At 41.3% G+C, this 19,245-nt stretch overlaps 1 protein-coding gene across 2 annotated transcripts in view; it reads left to right on the top strand.

The window, feature by feature from the left end:
• POU6F2 (POU class 6 homeobox 2) overlaps positions 1–19,245 on the top strand; it is a 445,974-nt gene that overhangs the window by 193,197 nt on the left and 233,532 nt on the right. For both annotated transcript variants that reach the window (XM_065883909.1, XM_065883910.1), the window contains 2 exons: positions 3,974–4,065; positions 7,089–7,317. In XM_065883909.1, the coding sequence (XP_065739981.1) occupies positions 3,974–4,065; positions 7,089–7,317 (321 nt within the window). The remainder of the gene's footprint in view (positions 1–3,973; positions 4,066–7,088; positions 7,318–19,245) is intronic.

The following is a 19,245-nucleotide window of genomic DNA, read 5'->3' as shown; positions in this document are numbered from 1 at the left end:
CTCATGAGGGATGTGAACCTCTGTGTGTTCAGGAAGCTCCACAGACCATTCTGATTCATAGGCCTGGGTAAGAGCTGCTGGTCTAAGCTATGGTCTGGGTGAGAATTTGGGAGCAAATTGCCAGTATCTTTGTGCCATATTACCTGGTCATGCTACCAGGGACTAAAGGAAGGATTATCCGTGCACATCTCACTTCATAGGCTCTTTAAAGACCTGACCATTTAGTTCAGATCCAAACATTTATTAAATGGTACAGAGCACACAGAGTGGTGTGTGAGGAAACACGGACAACACACATAGGCATGGGCGTTTGTGTTGAGTTACTTGGGGCAGGTAAATATGATGGGCAAATTAAATAATGCTAAATATTGTATTAAATATAAATTAAATCTTTTTAACTAATGATAGTCAAGAGAAAGAGCACTTTTGTGACAAGCATGCACTGTTCCAAGACATTTACAAATATATGTGCTCATTTAATCCTCACCATAGCAACCCTATGAATGACATACAGTTATTTTCCCGGGTTTTTACAAGAGGAAGCTAGTGTATATATAAGTAAACTGGAAAACCAGCCCAAGTTCACCCAACTAGTTAAGGGGCAGGGCTAAATCTCAATGCAAGGAAAGTTTCAAATTTAAGAGTGCCTGCTTTTAACCTGTACACCAAACTGCTTTTAATATCTAAATTGGAATAGATAACTAATAAGGACCTAGTATATAGCACAGGGAACTCGGTACTCTGTAATGACTTATATGGGAAAAGAATCTAAAAAAGAGTGGATATATGTATAACTGATTCACTTTGCTGTACACCTGAAACTAACACAACATTGGAGTAAATCAACTATACTCCAATAAAAATTTAAAAAACAAAACAAAAAATCAGAATTACAGTCGAATTTGCTAAGAAGCTAATAATTTAGAGATAATTTCCAAAGTTTATGCTAAATAAGAGTAACTAGTGAAGTGGATGCCCATACCTATTTTAAAGGAATTATACCAGCCCTCAATTAAAAGCCCAACCTCTATTTCCATTGAGTGAATATTCAATCAATGTGAATGATGCCTACATTAAGAGCTGGGCATAAAGCAGTAAACCAGTGAACACAGGAGCTCACAGTTGCTGCCTGAAAAGCCTAGACTCTTAAATTCAGAACAGGCCACAGAGAGCTTTCTGGGCTTCCTTGATCTCATTGATCTCCTAGCATATTTCCTAGGACCCTGATCAGGAGGAACCTGCCCAACCCACTTAAGTTCACATTTTCGTATCTGTGCCTGTACCTAACCTCAAATTCTCTGCTAACTTACGGCTGAGCGCTGCTTCAGAGTTCTCTGAAACTCTTAGCCAACGTCATTTATTCATTCTGATTACTGGATCCCCCTTCTGGCTCTGAGAAGGCCCCTGATTTGGGAGCCGCCTTATGACCCAGACAGATTAGTTTATGGTCTTACAAGGTTAAGTGTGATACATGTGTTTGGGGAAAATGGAGATGTGCATTAAGAAGAAACATTACTTTTTGATCCAGGCAGGAGAGCATACATAATCTCCTCTAGAGCCTGTGAAAGACTTCATTTTACACATGAAATTGTGTGGAATTGCCCTGGACTGCACTGAACATGATTTTTGAGAATAACCAGCCTCAAAACAAGCTGCTGTGCACTGGTGAGAGCCTCCAGCAACAGAGAATAAAATGTAAGCAAATGTAATCTGTGTCAAGTTACAGGTAACAAAGACGCAATCTTGTTGACACAGTGCCTGGATGGGACAGATCCCAAACATTACCATGATGTGTCATTAGGAACAGAATCAAAAAGTGAGCCTAGTATGCATGAAAGCAGTATGGGACAGAAGGGCCTGGCATAGTAGAGAAAAATTTTTGATTAAGATATGTGTTTTTTAATTGTGTAAAAAGATTTTTCTTTCTCTGTGCATTGTCAGAGTTTTTCACAGTCAGACATAAAAATCCATGTCTGGCAAGCATAAAGAACAAACCAATTTTTAAAAAACATTTTCATAAACTACACCAAAGCAGATTTTTAACCATTTGAGAATTTACGTTAATTGACCAAAAGATCACTTTGGGACCTGGTTAGCTCTATAAAAGTAAAACTCTTCTGAGAATTCTAAGGCAAAATAGGACTTGGGTCTGTAAGAACTGAAGTTGTGAGATTTACACTGCATAATGCACCTCCCAGTTTAAAATGCCCTGCTACTCAAGCATGATAAATAAGTCAAATATAAAAAATTTAGAAGAAAGGTCTCCTGCACGTTAAGGGGAAATTGTGGGCATCTTATGATGGCCCATCTTACCCTTGTTATTAAATGACAGCGATCATTAAAATGCCAAACGTATTTTGACAGAATTCACTTTATAAAATGTCAGCAAGTCTGTGTTTTTATTAGTTTGTTCCAAATCAATTTAGAAATTTCAATAGAATGCTTGTAAGTATTCCCCAAGCAATGTCCATTCTTGACTTTCGGCACAAAAAAATATTACAAATTAATCAGATTTTCAGATTTCTGCATAATGGCTTTGCACATTTATTGCTTAATCCTATTATAAAATGCTGTTATGATTGACACGCGGCTGTGGAGATAGAAGTCAATTGAATAATATGTAGCAGTCAATTTTATTTGTAGCTTAATGTGCTGAACTATTTTTCTCCACATTTCCATTATTTATAAGTCTGTCCCTTTGGAGAATATATAGAATAATTTGTTTTAAATGAGCTAATAATACCTTCTTTAGAATTTATAAGTGTGACAGAATCATATCTTTTTTTTCTTGGTCATCCATGGCACGCCAGTAGACAAGGTTTGAATTGTCTTCCACTTGCTATTCATAGGACAAACATCAGGAAAGAGGATCTTGTTAAGGATGGCTTGGAATTGGATTTCAATCACCAAGAAAACAAAAGCTACCAACTAAGACCCCTCAAAGATGGCTGCTAGCTTTGTTTGCTTCTTATTTATTTATATATTTATTATTACTGCCACTGTATCACCTTCTATGGTTTGTCCTGAAACAAAGCACATGAGAACACACAGAGAAACAATAATGTTTAAGAAAGTTTGAAAGGTCTGCTGTTTTGGTGGAATTTCATTTTTCACGCTTTCGCATCCAACAGGATTCTAGCAAAGGAAGTACATTATTGTCTATGCTCACCACAGGGGGGATCCCTGGGGGTAGTGTGGGGGTAAGTTAGCACCCAGGAAATTTGCTTAGGGAGATGCATGTGTTTTTTAGGACATAAGGAGCCACCAACAAGGACCTACCATAGAGCACAGGGAACTCTACTCAGTATTTTGTAATAACCTATAAGGAAAAAAAATCTGAAAAAGAATGTGTGTATATATATATATATATATATATATATGTATGTATAACAGAATCATTGTGCTGTACACCTGAAACTAACATGACAATGTAAATCAGCTATACTTCAATTTAAAAAAAAAAGAAAAGAAAAAGGCTTTGTTTTTAGGAAAACTCATCCATAAGATTCAGTACCTGAAGTGTGTATGGAAAAAGGGCTTAAGGGTACGAAGCCATATTAAGGGATAATATAGATGTGCTTGGTCGTGTCTGAGATCACGCTCTCTCTGGCTTTGGGAAATTAGGTTAGCTGTTGCCCGCCTATGCATAAAGGATGCATTTTCCCACACCGGGGCCATGTTGGCACACCCCCTGCAAACTGATGTATAATGCAAGCCTATTAGTGCGACTGATGATGGTGTCACTTTTTCTGCTGTCACAGCCTTCTCCCTCCTAGAATGACGTGGTCCCTCCTGAACGTCCGTTAGCATAATGTATGCAGTTGACAAGTGATTTGAGCACTGGGGCTATTGGTAAAGCACTCTGGCATATCATCTGTGCCTTAATGCTATGTGACATCACAGGAAAATGGGGTCATGGGCAGTTCCCGTTCTGGATCTTATGTTAAGGGTGCGTTTCTCTTCTGAATTCCAGGGGCCAGAGGAAACCCGGCGCTGTCAGACCCAGGCACCCCTGAACAACAGCAGGCCAGTCAGACCCACCTCCCGTTCCCGGTTGGGCCACAGGTCAGTATCTCTCAACTGCTGCATGTAGGATGGTTTAACCATATAAATAACCAAATAAATAATAATGAGTTAAAACCAATTAACTCCAACAGAGCAAAGACGGTGATAAATTTTTGTATGGGAAACTATATGGCTACATTATTTATTAAATACCATCAAGAAAAAAAATGTTAGCAGAACTCTTCTCTCTTTTTATTTATTTATTTATTTTTTGCGGTACACGGGCCTCTCATTGCTGTGGCCTCTCCCGTTGCGGAGCACAGGCTCCGGACGCGCAGGCTCAGCAGCCATGGCTCACGGGCCCAGCCACTCCGCGACATGTGGGATCTTCCCGGACCGGGGCACGAACCCGTGTCCCCCGCAATGGCAGGCGGACTCTCAACCACTGCGCCACCAGGGAAGCCCCCTCTTCTCTCTTTTTAAAGGGAATGTTGATTTTAATAATTTGGAAACATTTTTTCTTCTTAAAACCCACTATAATTGTGCTTTTGGTTATCATGCAGTTTTCTGGAAAGTAAAACTTTAATGACTGGAGTGTGAAGAAAATTTAAGTTATTTCAACCTTACTATAGCCGTTTTTGAAATACAAGATGTGATTTAATACAAAAAAGTTAATGCAATTTTAATGCAAGTTCAGCTTATTGGGTTTGACAATACTGTACATCATATATCGCTCCTGCATTAATAAAGAAATATATTCATTATTTTTTAAAGTCCAATATTTGTTTTTTGCAGCCTGGTGTGGTTATATGGAGATGTACAACACAATTGTAAAAGGCTGGGCCTTTTATTTTTATTTTTTTTAAACCTCTGTCATTTAGTGTGAAGTTCTCAGAGTTCACCCACTTTTATAGAAAAAGAAGCTGATCCTTGAGCCTTTCTCTCTCTTTGGTTGTCATTGTGATTCCAGGAAATTAATCACTTTCAGCACTTCAGGGCCCATCAGTTGCAGGCTTGAAAACCCAAGTTTAGAGCTTGAGTTGGTCTTGACTTTGTTGTTCCAGCCCCCGCCAAGTCTCCCTGTGGCCTCAGATTCCAAAGTCCATCTCAGAGCACGAATGCCTCTGTGCTCCAGACAGAAAGCTTGGGTTGATGCCTGATCTCTTATGGAGCCTTAGAGGGAGTTTGACTGGGCATCTCAGAAACCAGCTTCTGAAGGCCATGCCCTTTCTAATTTCATGCTCGTGACATTGTGTGTGTGTGTGTGTGTGTGTGTGTGAGAACATACGAGGGGTGACAAACTCCAATGCCTCCAGGTTAGAAACATAGCACAACAGACCCAGACAGTGAGAAGCAGGGGACACTGGGACAAAGTGGACAGTGGATGCCCTGCTGTAAGCCCATGAATTCAATTAAAAAAATGCTGCAGGCCCCACCATCCACATCTGTGGCCTGCATACAGTCTGAAGACTGCCCATTTGCCTTCCTTTTCATCATGGTATCACTACTGGCCGTGATATGATGCCAGCAATCTGAAGCTTATGACTCAGCCATCCCCCATTCTTCAAATAAAGCCACCCCCCTTCTCCAAATCTGTTCCGTGTATTGAGAGGGAGTGAAACATGGGCTCTGGAGCAGCCTGGCTGGATCGGAATCCTCCCACCCCTCTGGATATGTGACTTTGGACAAGTAACTAACTCAGTATGTCATTGATAGGACATTGGAGTTCATACACATTAAAATAGTGCCTGGCTATTAAATATTGGGCTTTGTACTATACCTACACTGAGTTACCTTTTACTTTATAGAATCATTCTGCGTTAAAAACAAAAAAGTTGAAACTCCCCAATGAGTTTTTTATCAGCTCCTCTAGAAGAAAAATGGGCATGGAATTAGATCTTAAACGGCTCCTGCAGGGGTGCAGTGAAAGTCCCGGATGAAGGATGCTAAGATCAGTGACCCTTTCAGTCATCTGGCCTGGTTGGACAAGGAATCCTTCCTACATCATCCTGAAGACCCCCACCTGAGCTCACATCTGAGCTCAGATACATCTAGTGCCCAGAAGTGCACACCTATGTGGCTGCCTTTCCATATCAAACAATGGCTACTGGATAGTGGATGTAAACATGTGTTTTTAATGTCATTTTAACAGGGCAAAGATTGTTAGTGTAATAACAGAAGACATTGTTTAAAGCTTTTCAAATTTATCCACATCAAATATTTCTGTTTTTTTATATTCCTTTTTAGATCTTGTCATTATACATATATAATTTTACCATTTAATAATGATTTGATCATCATCACTTGCTTAATTATTATCCAGTTAATTTTATATATTCTCATAAACATTTTCTATTTTTCTAGAGGTGTCAGAATGATCCATTTTAAAGACTACATAATATCTTACCAAGTTTAGTACTATTAATATAACAAACTTTTTCAACATTTATGTATTTTAAAATGTAATGCATATTTTCATTCATTTATATATTTTTTTAAAATTGTGTCTTCAGAAGCATACCCCAGGAGTATATTCTAAGTCAAAAGGGGATGAATATTTCTGTAGCCCTTGATACGGACTCTGCTTTCCAAAAGGTTTATGCCAGTCCGCCTGTCCTAAATCCATATAATGGTGTCACTACAGACTTACCAGCGTTGCATAAGTCTTTTGCATTATTTTTGCTAATTTAATAGATGAAAATAGTATTTCATTGCTTGTTTGAACCAATAAATTCCACTGATTCCAATGAGTTCTTTTTGGAAAAACAGAATAAATTAGCAGAGAGTTTCAAATATATAAGAATAGGATCAAGTGAAAATCCATGGAAGAATAATATATGTGTAGGGTATTACTTTGAAAGGTATTTGAGCTTTCCAAACCAAATGAAATTTTCCAAAAAGATTAACGAAATACAATTTCAAGTTTTTTCCTAGAAGTCAAGCTTTTTTTTCTGGAATAGAACATGTCTCTTTGCTACTTGTTCAGGAACTTTCTGACCCAGCTTAAGTAGAAGAAGAATGCTCTAACAACCCATGTCTTGGTTCCACTGGAAAGTGAGCTGGGATTTTGTGTTTCCTTGCAGCCACTTCTGACAGCCCAGCAGTTAGCCTCTGCTGTCACCGGTGTGAGGCCGGGAGGCACGCCGGCTCTCAGCCAGCCTGTCCTCATCCCCTTCAGCATGGCCGGACAGCTAGGAGGGCAGCAAGGGCTGGTCCTCACACTGCCCACTGCGAACCTCACCAACATCCAAGGGCTGGTAGCAGCAGCTGCAGCCGGAGGCATTATGACTCTGCCACTGCAAACTCTACAAGGTAACCCACTGTGTCTCTGTGTCATGTAGGGCTCCATCCACTGGCCTGTGCTCTCTGAAGTGGACAAGTGCCCTGAATGTTGAATGTAGTTCAGAGCTGCTTCCACCATAAAGGCTATGAAGGGCTTATGTAGGAAGCAAAGTTTTCAAGGTGTCTGTGAATCCTGAGTTTGCTCAAGCCATGGGCTTTATCAGTCCTCATGTCTTAATATTGACTTGAAACCTTTCAGGTCTTCTGGAAGCATTTATGAGCAATCATTGCATGACACATCAAAAACTTAGGTGTAAAGTGATTGTGATGTTATTTGAGGACCTGAATTATAATCTCATGAGTTCTTCACTTTAGCCATCTGCAAAGAAAGGTTAGACATTGCTTGTTTGTGTGTGAAGTGTTTGGAACATTTCAAATACAAGGTATCATTTGGAATAATTAACTTATTATTTTTATTACTAAGTATATTTTAGTTATAATTATTAAACAAAAGTTATGTTATTTGAGGTCATATTTTGTAATGAGAAAAATAGACATATATAGAGCTCTTATCTTATGTAATCATGGGCATATAATAAGAGTTGGACTCTACTCAGGAAGAGTAGTTCTCTTGATATCACGAAGGTTTTAACTTTTCTTTAAAAGATTTGGTAACACTGACTGATAGACTGATTTACAAAAGACTGTCAGAGGAAGAACTATTATGATGGAGAAAGAGCTTGAATATGATGAGGGTGCCTAAAAAAAGGGAAGACAGATTTATTTTGGACTGGTCAAAGAGGTTGTTTTCTCCACTGATATAAATGTTAGCAATTAATTTTTTTTTTTTTTTTTTACAGAGTGAGAGTTTGGTTGGGCAAGTTTTCATAATAACAATTTAAAGTACTTTTTTAGTTGGTCATAAGTCAGGGGTCCTTATAACCTATTAAAATGGTCAGAGTGTCAGTCCATAGATTAAGGAATAGACCAAGTAAGACCTGGTTAACTCTTGACCCAAACTTCTTTAGACGCCCTATGTTTTAATATCCCACCCATTGTTGCCACTTCTTGACTTTCACTTTAATGTTTAAAACAAAGTCTCTCTTATACCATTAAGTTGTGCCAAGAAACCTGCCATTCATAAATCATGCATGTCTGGGACACGCTAATGCACAAACTTTGCTAGTTTCAAATCTGAGAGTGCCTGGGAAGCCAGGATCTCAAGATTAAGCAAATAACGCAGGAATAAACAAGGTGAAAGCAAAAGCAACAAAGTGTAGGGAGAGGCTTTTTAATGTAGGTGGATGATGAAATCTTAATGAAGAAACGGGCATTATCAAAATGCAGGCTTCCATTTGGAACATTTGCCCTTATGGGAATATTGAATGTTATAAATAAACATGAGCTCACAGAGCTCCTAGGTTATGAATTAATCCTGCTTGGTTAAAGTGGATGCCAAAGACAGAGTCCAAAAATCCAGGCTTGTTATCTCTTTATTAACGTTTGGTGTTCTTAGGATTTTAGTACCTGATTATTTTTAAGGGTTCAACATGAGTGACTGGTCCAATGTGGACTTCCATCAAAATTTTCTCTCTTTTTTAAAAAAATATCAAATTTAATATTAGTTTACAGTTTGGAATTTGGTTCTTTTTGGCACCTTTGGTTTCAGAAAATGAATCCTAATATTGGTATCCTGAGTAAGTAGTTTCAGTAAGAGTACTAGCTCTTTTTAATCCCCTGGTGCTTCTCACACAATTTCCCTATTGGCCTCATCTTCAGAAGAGTATTGGAATTGATGGTCAAGCTCTTGTCTACTACACAAGCACAAGGGGCTATCTCTCCCTTTGTCTCCATCTTTGAAATTTCAGTGATGCTAGAGGCAAGTCAGGAGGTCATTATGAAAACACCTCCCAGCTGCAAGTCAGCCAGTTATAGGAAAAGCTTCCTAGTTATTCTTAACCCTCAAGCTCTTCCTCCAAACACCTTTTTTCTTTGATATCCTTATGAATGAATCCCAACTCCTAAGTTACTGTTACGGTCCAGGAAATTTCTCCCTTCCAGTTTCCTTCAGCTTTTTGTTCCTTTCATATCTTCCCACATAAGTTCTTCACCACCCAGACCTCCTTAGTCTGAAAAGGGACCAGCCATCCTGGTTTGCCAGGGACTGGGGGTTTTCCTGGGGCCTGTAACTTTCACCATTGAAACCAGCAAAGTCCCAGACAAACCAGAAAGAGATGGTCATCCTGCAAAAATTCCAAGGGCAATAAGGATGGGAATCAGCGAAACGTCTCATCTCTGCAAGGTGTCCAAGATCAGTGTCTGCCACCTGAAGGACAATGCTGATCCATCATCTTGTTGGCCAGCAGACAACCCAAGGATGATCTCACCGCCTTTCAGAAACCTACTGTGGCCCTTAACAATCCCCTTGGCCATGTCTACAGCTTGTGTAGCTCCCCAGGTTATGTCATGGAAGGTAGTGGGACTCAGGATGGTGGGCGATGGCGGTGGCCAGAAAGTCATCTGCAGGGGTCCTGATTGAGACTGAGCCAGTCCTAGAAGTCCTTGAGTCTCATCCTTTTTCAAGGGTGGTGTTCCTGTAAATGGGTTATAATACCTGAGAAGGAGTCCTTACACAAATTTATACAACCGGCAGGGTAGAATGCTCTGCCCCCTCCCCATGGCCTGCTTCTAGACAATGAAAATGGAACCTCGGTCCAAGGCTTTTAAGAATCTTTTAAAACAACCAGTAAGTCTGCCCACCTATATAATAGCTAGCCCACCTTCTCGCGAGATTTTACAAGACAGATTTGATTGGTCAGTGTGAGGGGGAGGGACTGAATGTTCAACACTTCTGAAGTAGGACCTGTTTCCATAGGAGGCACTTAGTTCTGGATGGTTCCCCTTTTCCTCATTGTGAAGCATTAAGATTTTATTCACGAAATAAGTCTGCCAACTGGAATTGTCTTTGATTATTCCCCAACTTTCCTGCCCAGTCCTTCAGCCTAGGCATTCTTCTAGCTCAAAAGCCACAATTTTGCTAAGAACAACAACAAAAAATGACATCAGTTTCTTAATGGCTTGGAATCCCAGGAATAAATTTTCAAGTATCTTCCTCTTTACTAAAGGGCTTGAGAGCCGGTTCGTTTATGTTCCGTATCAAGTGACATGGAATAGCTCTCAGAGCCTCGGAGGCCGTGATCCCTGCATGTATTTTAATGAGCACTAATGACACGTTACACGAGAGCAGCTCCTCTCTGCTCAGGCAGCGGGGGTCCCATCTCAGTCTCCTTCTCTGTGCATGGTCCCCAGACCAGCGGCATCAGCATCTTATCAAGGCTCCATCCCAGACACCCTGAACAGAATCTGCGTTCTTAAAAGGGGGCTCCTATGCACACTCACGTTTCAGAAAGCCTGCTCCAAGGAGCTTTTTCAAAATTCATTTGGCGCTCCCCCACTATCTCCAGCAGCGTCCTCCAGACTCCCAGCATCTTAGGGTCACCAGGAGCCATGTGACCGTGATAAGCACCGTCACTAATTCTCCTGATCTCCCTCACCACCCCAGGCCTCTAAATGATGATAATGACCAAAAGGAATAACTTACTTGAGAACGTGTCCGCTTCTGTCAGGAGAAGTATATCTCCAACACCAAGAGGTATTCCCTTGCATAATTAAAACACAGGGAAGCCCTTGTTCTGAGATTTTATCCAGGAAAAACTTTGCATCCTGAAAAAGAGACCACATAGCCCTGCAGGAAACCTGTCTGCACAGCCTGGGGATTGTTTTCCCATTTTCGTCAGATCCTTGAGAGAGTGAGAGAGAGAGAGAGAGAGAGAGAGAGAGAGAGACGTGCACTGCTGTCTCATCAATTATAGTGTCTTCTTGTAAGGAAACAGACGGGAGTGAGGAGTTAGAAATCTCACCAGCCCTGCAGCCCAGCCTCAGGGAGCCTGGGACAGGTTTGGGGATTAGAGAGTCCAGCAGAGTCCAGCCAGTGAGCCCACAGGCTGCAGGCTGTATCATTGTCCCCTCTGAGCAGGCAGGCATCTATCCCTGCTCCCAGGTGACTGATAACCTGTCTCCTCTCTTCCATGCCTCCTCCTGTGACTCTTCTCTACCAAGTTGGTTGACTTTCAGCTAACCCACAATTTTGGTTCACTCACATTCCATTCTGTCTCCTTGGAGTCCATTCATCTTCCCAACTCGTGAACCTCTCAGGAACTCTCAATTGCTATCTCTCTCCATCATCTCTATCTTTACCCCTATCTCCACGTCTGTCTAAAATTCAAACTCCCCAAAACTCACATTCCTGTCAGGCTGAGCCTTTTCATTTTAGGCTGTCTACCTGGTCGGACTAGAGCTTGACTGCCCATGTTGAAGTCCAATCAGCTTTAATTTGGCCGGGGGGCGCGGTGGGGCAGAGCCAGGATGACGTGGACCTCCTGTGGTCTGAATTTGGAGGTGCCAAAGCTGGAGTCTTGGTTCTGAATATTTTAAGGGAAATCTTTGGAAGTCCTGGCTGGGGTGCAAGCCTAGAAATGCTCTAAACTCAGATAAGACCTAGAAATAACCTACTCCTCAACACCCTGTGTCCTTACCCGAGGTAGGTGTGGTTTTTGTGTTCTCTCCTCTCTTACCTTTGCAAGCCCTTTCCCCTTCCAGGTAACTCCCACCATCACTACTCGGGGTCCCTCCATTCCTGGAACCTTTGTCTGTCCTGTGCTCACAAGAATTTGGTTTCAGGTGCCTGTCAGTAAACCCACACCTGTAACATAAGATTTATTATGACCATAAACCTCAAAGAAAAATGACTAAGGTTGCTCTGTCACATATTTTATAAACTCCCTTAAATCAGTGTCTCCCATTTCCTTATTATTTGAAAACACAGATAGCTGTACTAAACGTGTAATTTGCAGTTGTCCTAGCATGGGAACAAGATTGTTATTTGATGTGGCAAGATAAAATCCCCATTATGGAACTCATGCAAATGTGTTGGAGTTTTGGCCTTTTTTAGATGTAGGCAGAAAATGTAGATAAAAACAACTTCCACACAAGAGACAACAACAGCAAAGGGCTTAATGGGGCAGCAGAGGTGTGTCAACTTCTGGGACAGAAAATTCAGGTTAGAGGCTTTTTCCCATAGCACAGGCCGAGATAACCCACTTATCACTTCAGGCAATGTAAATGGCGAATATAAATGTGCTATGTAGGAGATTTATATCAAAGTGTGAACATTCCAGTTAAGTCAAGCATAACATTTAAATTAATGACCAGAAATACATTAGAAAGTGCTGCTTACCCTCAACGTGGAAAAGCATTTAGGTTCAAGGCAAGTTGGAAAATCAAGGCCAAGGATGATTTTCCTGCCTTTAGCGGTGGCAGGAAACCTGGCCTGGTTTTCTCCACCTCTCCAAATTAAAGTCTGTAGAGGTTGAAGTATGTAGGGATCATTTTAGGGGTTAGGAATTTCATGTGCAAGAGACATTACAGTGCCTTTTTGTTTGTGTTGTTGTTGTTGATTTCATGGCGGTATCGTTTACATGCAATAAATACATGGATGTTAAGTGCACAATCCCATGGGTTTCAATAATTGTTTTCACCCATGCAAACTCTACCCACCACAATCAATACAGAAAACAGTTCATTATCCCCAAATGTTCCCTTGTGTCCCTTTGTAGTCAGTGTCCTCCTTCCAGCTAGGCAAGCCCTGATCTACTTTCTGTCATTATCAATTAGTTTTGTCTGTTCTAGAACTGCATATAAATCGATTCAAATGTATGTATTCTTTGGTGTCTGGCTTTTCATGCTCAGCATAATATTTTTGAGATTTATCCACGCTGTGGATTTCAGCAGTTTCTTTTCATTTCCCAGAATTGTTCCATCGTAAGAATGTGCCACAATTTGTCCATAGCCGTCCCCGCATCCCAGGAGGCAGACATCGAGAAGTCCCCTTCCCTGGGGGGAGGGGGAGGGGTCCTCCAGTGGGCGTTTCTTGGAAAACACCCTTGGCTACGGTTCACCTTGGCCCTTGGCTACACCCCTGGGGAGATTCTCCTCTGTCCGTTACCTTTCTTGGCTACATTTGGAGAGAAAGTTGAGGAATATACCTTTCTTTGGGGGCTTCCTCAGTTCATGCACAGCTTATGGAAGCTTGGGAGCTGAAGGTTGCTTGAAGTTTCCAACAGTTAAAGATTTGTGGCTTCTTTGGGAATCTAATTCCCTCAGAAACCATGAATGCTTCTGACCTTTCTGCTTCCAGTCAGTTCCATGTGCCAAAGTTTTTTCTAAGACATACTTCTTCAGTCTAATTTATTTTACTTTCTCAGCCCCACACTTCCCTCTTCCAATTCAGTCGGCCTCTGTGAAGGCCCCGTGACCTCCTTGGTGTTCTTTAAACATACTCCTACCCAAGGGCCTTTGCACGGGCTGTTCTCTAGAAACTCTGTTCCCAGAAAGCATCAAACCTCCCTCCCTCCTTGTGCCAGCCCCAATACTCCAGTTCCCCCCTCACCTGCTTTCCTTTATCTCCTTTGTCCATAATACTTATTACCCTCTGCATAACCTTAAAAATCTCAAAAATGGTTGAGTCTTGTTTTTCCTTGCTTTTTAAGCACTTAGTGTCATGCCTACTGTGGCATGCGGAGAGTGGATGCAGCATGGTGATGCTTGGCCCTGGGGGTCTAGAGGAGGTTATCTGCATATAATGTGCTTATAATATGTATTGTTTGTGCCTGGCAAGCCCTGTAATAGGCATCTTTGTTTGGTTCATCGATGTGGTCCAAGAACTGGAGCAGTGCTGGCTCAATGTAGGTACTCAATAATGAATGATGGATGGATGGATGAGTGAAGATACATGCACGCTAATGTTTATAGCATCACTGTTTACAATAGGCAAGACATGGAAGCAACCCAATCAACAGATGGTTGAATTTTAAGAAGAATATGTGTATACATACACACACATACACGCACACACACACACACACACACACACACACACACACACACACACTGGAATATTACTGAGCCAAAAGAAGAATGAAATAGTGCCATTTGCAGCAACATGGATAGACCTAGAGAATATTATACTTAGTGAAATAAGACAGGGAAAGATAAATATCATATGATGCAACTTATATGCAGAATCTAAAAAATAATACAAATGAATGTATATGCAAGACGGAAACAAATTCACAGATATTGAAAACAAACTTGTGGTTACCGAAGGGGACAGTGAACAGGGGAGGAACCAACTAGGGGTATGAGGTTAACAGATACAAACTGCTCTCTCTATAAAATAGGTAAGCTGAGTAATGTTCCATTGCATATATGTGCCACATCTTCTCTATCCATTCATCTGTCGATGGACACTTAGGTTGCTTCCATGTCCTGGCTACTGTAAATAGAGCTGCAGTGAACATTGTGGTACACGACTCTTTTTGAATTATGGTGTTCTCAGGGTATATGCCCAGTAGTGGGATTGCTGGGTAATGGAATATTACTCAGCCATAAAAAGAAACAAAATTGAGTTATTTGTAGTGAGGTGGATGGACCTAGAGTCTGTCATACAGAGTGAAGTAAGTCAGAAAGAGAAAAACAAATACCGTATGCTAACACATATATATGGAATCTAAAAAACAACAAAAAAGGTCGTGAAGAACCTAGGGGCAAGACGGGAATAAAGACGCAGACCTACTAGAGAATGGACTTGAGGACACGGGGAGGGGGAAGGGTAAGCTGGGACAAGGTGAGAGAGTGGCATGGACATATATACACTACCAAATGTAAAACAGATAGCTAGTGGGAAGCAGCCACATAGCACAGGGAGATCAGCTCGGTGCTTTGTGACCACCTAGAGGGGTGGGATAGGGAGAGTGGGAGGGAGACGCAAGAGGGAAGAGATGTGGGGATATATGTATATGTATAACTGATTCACTTTGTTATAAAGCAGAAAATAGCACACCATTGTAAAGCAATTATACTCCGATAAAGATGTTAAAAAAAATAAAAGTAAAATAAAATAAAATAGATAAGCAACAAGGATATACTGTATAGCACAGGGGATTATAGCCATTATCTTATAATAGCCTGTAATGGAGTATAATTTGCAAAAATACTGAACCGCTATGCTGTATGACTGAAACTAATACAATATTGTAAGTCAACCATATTTCAATAAAAAATCAGTAGTTCACTGAGTGAAGAGAAGTGCAGAGAACATTCAGTGTAGAGAAGAGGAATGAGGAACACGGATGCTACGGAATTCTGTGGTTGGTTTGGTTGTTGTTGAAGTGAAGATCAGGAGTCTGAGATGGTAAGAAATCAGACTGGAGGGTCTTGTATGCCTTTCCTGTGCACAGTGAGTACATATGCATTATCTTTAGGTGCATTTGTCTCTAAGGCTTTGATATGCTAGAGACAAATGTACCTAAAAACAATGCAGTTACGCTACAATATTTGCATGGTTACAGGTTTGTGTTTATTTAGCTGTGCTTGTGTGATTCCAAGGATTCAAAGCAGCTTGTAATGTAAGAAGCATGAAAGACAAAAGCTCTTTATTAGAAAAAGAAGAAACCTAGACAAATGTTTAAAACTAGAGGATAAATCAAAGGGGAGACCCATCACATGACGTAGTTTCCATTATCTGACAGTAAAAAGAATCACACCAGCTCAACCAGAAATGGGCTTATTTATTTTTGTTTTCGGTTTTTTACTAAGTTTATTCATTTACTCAAGAAATACCTATTGAGCTTTCATCGCATTCTAGGACATGATCTTGACTTGGGATATAGCAGTAAACAAACCAAAGAGATTCCCTAAAGGCACTTCTGTGCTTGTGTGGGGAGTAAAGCAGTGGAAGGATGAAGGGTGTCAGGAGTGGGGACATGATGTGTTTATACAGGATCATCAATTTTGGTCCCCCCACTAGACAGAGCCCCAAAGGACGTGGGGGACTAAGCCGTACAATGTCTGGGGGAAGCATGTCCCAGAGTGAATCCTAGGTGCTTAGAAAAGTTAATGATACAGGTTCTCAGTGAAGAAATATCTGACAGCCTGATGGACAGGACGTTTATCTTTTAGCTTTCCCTCAGTTACGCTAGAGGAATAAACAGGCACAGAATCTCAGTGAGGGGCATGGAAGGTTTGTTTTTTCTGTTTATTTCAGCATACATGGGGGCTGCAGGCGGGCAGTGGTTCCACTGCACACCTTCGTTCTGGGATCCAGGCTGAAGGGGCAGCCCCTCCCTAGGACGGGGCTTTCTCGTCACAACAGGAAGACAGACTAGCAGAACCACAGTGGCTCATAAAGCTTTGGTTCAGAAGTGGTACACTTCACTTCCCCTCACATCCTGTGAGCCAGGCGGGTCACCTGGTCAACCCCCTGCCAGTGTGAATAAAGATGCTCCTGAGGGGCGGGAGGAAGAGTGCGTAATGGAAACTGTACTACAAGGGGCCGTGGTGTCCAGCGGCCATCGCCTTAAAGATCCATTGCGTGAGTATTTGACTTAGGTGACCTTTAAGTTCCCAACACTGAGATTCTATATTAGATGAACCAATTAGGATACATGGACCATCTGTGTAGTAGCTTAGAACACAGCACATTAACAGGGTCTTAAAGTAGCAGTATTCAAATGATAAATACAAAAGTAGACAGCAAATATATGGAACAATTGGAGATTATTTAACGTAGCAAATGAGCACGTATAAAAGTACAACTCTATTTAATGTAGCAAATGAGCACATATAAAACTACAACTCTGTTGATGTAACATTCAGGGAAAGGCAAAATTATAGGGACAGAAAGGAGATCAGTGGTGATCGGGGACGGGGTGGCAGGAGTCGTTGGTAAAGGAGCACAGGGATTTAGGCGCTGATGCAACTGTTCTCTAACTTGATCCTGGTGGTGGGTACATGACCCTATGTGTTTGTCAAATTTGGACAGCTGTAGACTAGAAAGGGTGAGTTGCACAGTACATAAAATATACCTCGATTCTTTTCACAAGAAGAAGTAGGTGGATGCTGCGGTGCTTATGAAATACCAAGAAAATACTAATTTATTTTAAAACATTAAAAAATGTGTGTGGGCTTCCCTGGTGGCACAGTGGTTGAGAGTCCGCCTGCCGATGCAGGGGACACGGGTTCGTGCTCCGGTCCGGGAAGATCCCACATGCCGCGGAGCGGCTGGGCCCGTGAGCCATGGCCGCTGAGCCTGCGCGTCCGGAGTCTGTGCTCCGCAATGGGAGAGGCCACAAGAGTGAGAGGCCCGCGTACCGCAAAAAAAAAAAAAAAAAAAAAAAAAGTGTGTGAGTACAAAACTGCTAATGGAATGAAAACTAGAAAAAGCTTCATAAAAACGGGAGACTCCAGTTCTCCCAGTAAAGAAAGCATTAATGGCTCTGTTTCTCAGATGCAGAAGTTAACACTAAAATAATAAAGATTTAAAACATACACAATTTGATCCCAGTCATTTAAAAGAAGCCCAAACATACACACCTCACAGAAAGAGGGGAAGAAAAATACTATAAAGTGCTACTGGTCGACTCTAGACAGTGAGAAATTATGGGTGATTGCTTTCTTTCTTAAAGTTTCTATTGTAAATATTATTTCACAATTAGAATGCTTTGAATTCATGAAGGTGCAAAGCTTTGAAGTCATACTCCAAACAGCACTCTTAGCATTGACAAGGTTAAGTCTCTGGATCTGTGGTCTTGACCTTCTGACCATCTTTTTTAAAAAGCATCTCTCAACTCAAAGTGGATTAATTCTCAAACTAAAAACAATACAACCACAGAGAAACTCTATGCATTCATTATGTGTGAGCAATATTTAATATTATGAGGTTGCCCTTAAACGTGTAGATCTTATTGATCAAAGGAGAAAGTGTGGGCCAGGAGTGGGTGGGGCATGGGAACGTGTACTGAGTATTCTGGTTTCCTTCCAGAAGGACGAAACAATTAGGTGGCCACGTGCGCTACCTTTCCTTGTGATTTACTTTTGCGCTAGTCTAGCGATGCCCACACTCAGAAGAAAGTCACATCCCCAGCAGCATGATGTACATGACAACAGAGGTCTAATACCACTCCCAGAACGAGCAGTGCTGTACCTGCCACAGACACGAGAAGAACGGGCTCTGCCTTTCAGTATGCAGTGATTTCTCAGCCTCTGGTTCGTGGCTTGCTGTCTCAAAGTCCAATATTCAAAATACCTAGAGCATAAATTCATATTTGCAGTGTTATTCAGAAGAGCCCCACATGACACACCATACAATAATACCAAATCCGCCATAAAGAAGTTATGAAAAGTTGTGCAATGTGTCTTACTTCGACAGTTTTTCAAACCTCCATATCTCCGAGACTTCAGACTTTTTATTTAAAATACCTGAAGAGCTCGTTCTGTAGTACATTATCCTTGAAGCAGGCTTCACTGAGGCACTGGGGCATGGATTAAACTGGGAGCACATGAATGAGAAGTATGACTAATATAGTGTGTATTTAAGAGATACTGTCAGTGGAATAAAGCATTGTCAAAGGATAATGGTTTCCAGCTGCCACATAAATGTCAAAGCAAAGCCAAAGCATTTATTTTCAAAGCAAAAGGCAGGGAAGTAATGTGATCCCCAGTTTGCACGTAATAAGGATGTAAATCCATCAGGGTTCTTGATGCCATCTATCAATGTGTCTACACTAGGATGTGCAAACTGGATTAGATTCCAAGCCAGACTTTAGAGTGCTCTTCCAAGATGGCTGCCACTAGAATAGCGCAGATCCCTGAAAAAGGAAAAGACCACTTGAAATGCTTCTCAGTCTCCCTCTATTACCAAGGATGAGAGGGAACTGGGATTGTTTGTTCCAATTTCTTCTGGCACCAAAATAAAGAGGACTTCTGTATCTGAGGGAAGTGTGTGGTCCAGGAATGGGGAGGTATTGAAAATAAGGAAATGGGAGATGGTCTTCCATTCCC

Source organism: Phocoena phocoena, chromosome 9, assembly GCF_963924675.1.
Source record: "Phocoena phocoena chromosome 9, mPhoPho1.1, whole genome shotgun sequence".
Classification (NCBI taxonomy): Eukaryota; Metazoa; Chordata; class Mammalia; order Artiodactyla; family Phocoenidae; genus Phocoena; species Phocoena phocoena.
The sequence above is the reverse complement of the archived record's forward strand: the minus strand, read 5'-3'. Positions and strand labels throughout refer to the sequence as shown.